Source organism: Drosophila persimilis, unplaced genomic scaffold (assembly GCF_003286085.1).
Source record: "Drosophila persimilis strain 14011-0111.01,24,50 unplaced genomic scaffold, DperRS2 tig00002415-arrow-arrow-pilon, whole genome shotgun sequence".
In the NCBI taxonomy this organism is placed as follows: domain Eukaryota; kingdom Metazoa; phylum Arthropoda; class Insecta; order Diptera; family Drosophilidae; genus Drosophila; species Drosophila persimilis.
Genome location: NW_020825673.1, coordinates 9,336 through 14,921, shown reverse-complemented (window position 1 = coordinate 14,921; position 5,586 = coordinate 9,336). Strand labels below are relative to the sequence as shown.

Sequence of the window (5,586 nt, the reverse complement as noted above, 5' to 3'; positions counted from 1 at the left end):
GCGTTTTTAGTTTTCTCGTATCGTCGAAATTGTGGATGCCACAGATTTTCGCCCTTTGTGGGGGCGGAAGTGGGCGGGGAAAAGTTTTGAAATATTTTTGGAGCAGTGACATATCACAGAAGTCTGGATCCAAAACATCGTTGCTCTAGCTCTTATAGTCTTTGAGCATTAGGCGCTGAAGGGGACGGACAGACGGACAGACGGACGGACGGACAGACAGACAGGGCTCAATCGACTCGGCTATTGATGCTGATCAAGAATATATATACTTTATAGGGTCGGAAACGATTCCTTCTGGACGTTACACACATCCACTTTTACCACAAATCTAATATACCCCAATACTCATTTTGAGTATCGGGTATAAAAATAATAGTTAATACCAGCATAATACATATGTATATTTGCTTCTTCTACTTTAATTGTTCATATAATAATCAAGGGGCATAGCAAGGGATATGCATACGAGAAATATTGAATACTTTGCAGTACAACTATTTATTATAAACCTATGAATGGACGCACTCTTCGCACTCCTTCCACTGGTGTGTGCTCCCACAGCAATAAGTTCAGTTGCGAGGTTTAGAATTCATCGATGTGCGAATATTTATACAGATTATTTACTTGGCTTTAATTGCAGTTAACTTTAACTTTTCAACTTTAAAGGCTAGTAATCAATAATTTTAGTAATTACGTTAACTAGAAAAAAAAGTAAAACTAAATGGAAATGCATGTTCAAGAATTACAGGACGAGCTCTAGATATTTGTCTTCTTGTTGCTGTGCCCCTCGATGCCGAGGTTGCAACGCGAGGCCACATCCTGGACGGTGATGGAGGTGACCGTGCTGGGCAGGGCGCTGGCAACGCCCAGAGCCGATGCTCCAGCCATTTGTCGCCAGCTGAACGCGACCGTCGATGGCGATTGTTGGCAGCTGCCACGCCCTGGTTGTGAGGGGTGGGAATGCGAATAGATACTAGATTAAAGTTCATAGAGCGGAAGGATAAGTACTGGCTTACATGTCGGGGCGTGACATAGATGTCTGTTCGCGTGGCTGGCACAGATGACTCCGTTCGCGCTGTGAATGGGCCGCGATCCTTCTCGTTGAGTAAATCTTCCGAGCTCTGCGAGCGCGGCATGCTCGGCATATCCTCGGATCGTATGATTTTCGAAACCAGGCGAAGTTTCTCGTCCTTGATGCGCATCCGTTCATGCAGTTTCTCCCGTTGCTGACGGAGCTTTATCTCGAGCTCCCGCTTGTTCTTATCCGACTCCACGGCCATTTTGGAGCTGCACTTTTTCTTCTGCTTCTCCTTCTCGTGCTCCGTTTGGGTCAGGAGATTCTCCTTCTCATTCAGCTTGAATGTCAGCTCCTCGATCTGCCTGTCGCGCTTGGTCAGCGTATTGTTCAGCACGTCGATGGAGCTCTCGTGAATGCGCACCTTCTTCTCCAAGGCGAAGCTGCGCTCGCGCTCCTGCTTGTAGACGGCCTTGAGGGAAGCCAGCTCCGTGCTCAGCTGCAAGTTGTCGCGGTCCAAGTTCATTAGCATCTGGCGAAAATTGTCGCCTAGGAGTACATGCAAAATTAATAAGGATGGGCACCCTTTTTGGAGGAGCGGAGGCTATAGGACTCACATTTAATATCCAAATTGGCGCGCAGCCTCTTCCGCTTCTCAATCCGCTGCTCCAGGTAATGCATGAGCTCCTGGATCTTAACCTCCGCCTCAGGGCTGTCCACTTGGCAGAAGGGAAAGTCGGGTCCCAGACTGTAGACCAAGCCCACATCCACCTTCAGGTCCTTGGCCTCGGACATGCCCAGCTCGTTCAGATTTTTGACAGCTATCTTGAACAGCTTGTTGGCCTTCCGGCGGCCTGGGGTTAGGCCCAAGTCCGTTTTAATGGGCGTTGCCCGAGCTATTTGCACTTCCTGAGTCATCTCGGCAAACTTCATAACTTGCTGCAAATGGAAAAAAGGGAATTTGGAGCAAAATAAATCAACCGGCGAATTCTCCACCTACCATATTCTCATCATAGTCCTCCATTCTAGGATTGATGCATACAATCATGGACACCTGCCCCTCGCCGTCAAAGTAATTCTTAATCATGTGCGTGATCTTGGAGTCGCGATATGGTATCTTCTTATGGGCAAAGCCATTGATGGCCGCCTGCTGATTCTCGCGCAGATACTCGAGGCATGTCCGGAGCGTCATCAGCGAGTTGTTGATGTTCCCAGCCTCGCGAAGTCGCACCCCAGTGTTCTTGGTGCGCGAGGAGCGCTCACTGCCGGCCAGATCTACCAGGGACAGCTGGCTCACAGTGATTTTTTGCCTGTCCTGGACAACATTCTCGCCCTGGTTGTCGGTGGGGGCCTGGACGAGGCGAATGTTAAACACCGAGTGGCTGCGGCTGGACTCGGCATTCAAGACCGTGTGACCCATGCGCTTTTTCTTTTGTCCCATTTGAAAGACCTCGAGGGCATCCTCCACCGTTTTAACTTCCTCCTCGGTGACGCCATGGACGAACATGTGATGATGGGCATCCTCGCGAATGATTTTGCTTTGCAAAGTCCTGCAAGGGAGAGGAAACAGAGGATTACATACGTGAACACTTGAAGGATATCCCACTTACTTCTGTACGCCCGAGTCCTCTAGAAGATCATACACACTGTTGTTGTAAATTTCTACGTAGGTGACAAACACCGAATACATATTGTCCTCGTCGAGGCCCAGCAGAGGCATTGGCTCCACCGACGCTTGGGAGGCGATCTCCGGATCCGAGTCCTTGTTTCGGTACGCGAAGCGACCGGAACCGGCAATGCGTTGATTCATCTCATGTTGCCGTTCTAGCAGCGCATCCTCCTCGGACAGAATCTCGAAGCCATTCAACTTGTCCGGCTTGAAGACAAACTTCTTGGCCTGAAAATCGGATATGGTGCGAAAGAGCACATCTAGGCATCGGGGCATTATGCCGCGATGTCTCAGGTTGCCCGTCATTGTGTACGTCTTGCCGCTGCCCGTGACGCCGTAGGTGAATAGCAAACTGTTCCGGCCACGCACCAGGTTCTCGACCAGTGGCTGGGCCACGGACGCGAACACATCCTGCTGCGTAGCATCCGATTGAAAGACGTGCTTGAATATGTACTGTATCTCGCGCTGGGCGCCGTTCTGTTTGTGGTGCTGCAGCAGCTGATCATGCGGATTTAGTGCGATTGTTGTGGAGCTCTTCACCCGCAGAGAAGTGAGGTCCCCATCCGATTGGAGCGGGCGGACTCGGCAGAACACATTCACCGGATCTTTTGCCTTTTCGGACGTCTCCCGACGGTGCTTCTCTGTCGTTTGATGCACTCGCGGTGTCTTGGGGACGCGCATCGGAGTTCGTGATCTGCAAAAGTCCCTCTTGTATCTATTTCATCGCGCTTTTAAGGTTTCACATTCTACTTACACTGCTTTCATTCTAATAAATTATTTCCCACGCAATTGACCGCCGAATGTTGTTTATGTTCTGTTTTTCTTCACAAAATTCACGTTAGCTTCAAAATTCCAGCGCCAAGCGACGCCACGCTTCGTTTGAGTGTAGCGCAGTGTGACCGACGCTCAGAAATATACCAAAATATACCGTAAATATACTGACGAAGTCAAGTTCTGTTATACATATTGCTCGTTTTTGATATTCCGTGGAATATTATTAGCTAAATAGAGCACTCAGTCATGTCCACATAATTTTATCCGAATAATGAATCAATTTTCTATTTAACTGGTGCATTCTTAATATTTGCTTTTATTGCATTTTGCGTAAAAAGAGGTTTTAGCGAAATAAGTTAAACAAAAAACAAGTATCGAAATAGGTCAATCAAAACAAACAAAACGAGGGGGAACGTTGTGAGTTTCTGCGGACACCGCAACTCTACATTTATAGCCGATACTTAGTCAGTATGGATCTCCTCCGGCAGACGCCGCTAAATTGAACGACACGACAAAGAGTGCGTGAGAGAAAGGCAGAAAATCAGTCTGAGCGTGACGTCGGGCGATGCGTAGCCACTGCAAATTGATTTGTTCCTTTTGGCTATAAAAATGATCCGATCTGATCCAGATTCAGCAACCGGATAGATATGGTTATTCTCTATGATTGTGCGTTTTTAGTTTTCTCGAATCTGCAGATTCTCGAATCTATACGTTTTATATTGAGATCTAAAAGGAGTGTGGATACCTAATTTGAATACTCTAGCCTTAATAGTCTCTGAGATTTGTGGATGCCCCAGATTTAAGTCCTTTGCGGGGGTGGAAGGGGGTGTGGCGTTTTCTTGATGCTGGCTATAATAATGATACGATCCGATTCAGATTCTGCAGTCTAAAAGATATGAGGTCTTGAGGGTCACGACGTCAAACCCAAATGTGACCACATGTGGTCCGACTCCAAGACTGTCTTAGCATTGATTAAATCAGATCACAAAAAATATAAGCCATATGTAGGACACATAATTGACGAGATACTTCGAGGCAACAAGGTTGGAAGATTGGCATTGGGTGCCTACTAAGGATAACCCGGCAGACTTTGGCACCAAACTCAGATCTAGAACTCGAGAAACTTCCCTCAATTCCTTCAAGAGGACGCAAGTCTATGGAATCTAGGAACTTCAGACGTTGGTGACACGGAACTGGAAGTAAGATGCAAGTTTACGTTATCAATAAATGAGATGTCTTCAGATGGATCTGTCAATATCGTATTCAGGGAGTTGCTGGAAGGGTTATCTTCATTTACAAGGCTGATGCGTGCTGTCGCTTGGGTCTACAGGATGTGTGATCGTAAGACCAAACGAAAAGTCTACCTTGATGTAGCTGAAATTAAAGAAGCTGTACTCATAGTGATCCGCAATGTACAGGATGTTGCTATTGACTGGACAGGTTGGAGACTGGAGGTTCGCCGTGCAGCTAGAAATTGTATGACTTGTAAAATCCAGAGAGCTTCACCAAAAACGCCATTAATGGTACAACTTCCTAAGGACCGACTCTCTCCGCACGTATGCCCATTCTCATATGTTGGAATCGACTACATGGGACCGTTTCTGGTTGTAAGAGCAAGGAGTACCGAGAAACGCTGGATATGCATATTTACATGCCTTACAATAAGAGCAATTCATTTGGAAATTCCCAGGGACCTGACAACAGATACATGTCTTCGAGTATTGCATAACTTCATGGCGCGGCGCCGTAAAGACCAGTAAGAATCCAATCTGACAGTGGTACCAATTTGGTGGGAGCTGAACATGAATTGGCAAGAGAATTGCAGGACCTCGATCACCATAGAATAGCGAACGACTTGTCAATCAAGCAGATCGAATGGCTGTTTAATTGCCCGCAGGTGGGGGCTGGGAATTATTGGTACGAAGTGTGAAGAGAGCCATAGGACACGCACTGCATGACAAAAAACTGACAGAAGACATACTGTGTAGCCTAATGTGTAACGCTGAAAACAAAGTAAATTCCATACCGCATACACACATTGCTCTCGATAACCCCACAGACGATCCGATAACCCCTAATCACTTTCTTTTAGGTTCTCCCAATTCCAGCCAGACACCACATCCACAAG

General features: G+C 47.1%; 1 protein-coding gene across 1 annotated transcript; it reads right to left on the bottom strand.

Annotated features, from left to right (window-relative positions):
* Window positions 1–695: 695 nt before the first annotated feature.
* Window positions 696–3,537, bottom strand: LOC6604053 (kinesin-like protein KIF23). The gene is made up of 6 exons (XM_026994383.1): window positions 3,439–3,537; window positions 2,626–3,378; window positions 2,016–2,565; window positions 1,633–1,954; window positions 1,017–1,564; window positions 696–941 (listed from the first exon to the last, which is right to left on the bottom strand). Exons 1-6 carry the CDS (start codon window positions 3,447–3,449, stop codon window positions 696–698), a joined length of 2,430 nt encoding a protein of 809 aa, XP_026850184.1. The 5' UTR covers window positions 3,450–3,537.
* Between the last annotated feature and the right edge of the window lie 2,049 nt (window positions 3,538–5,586).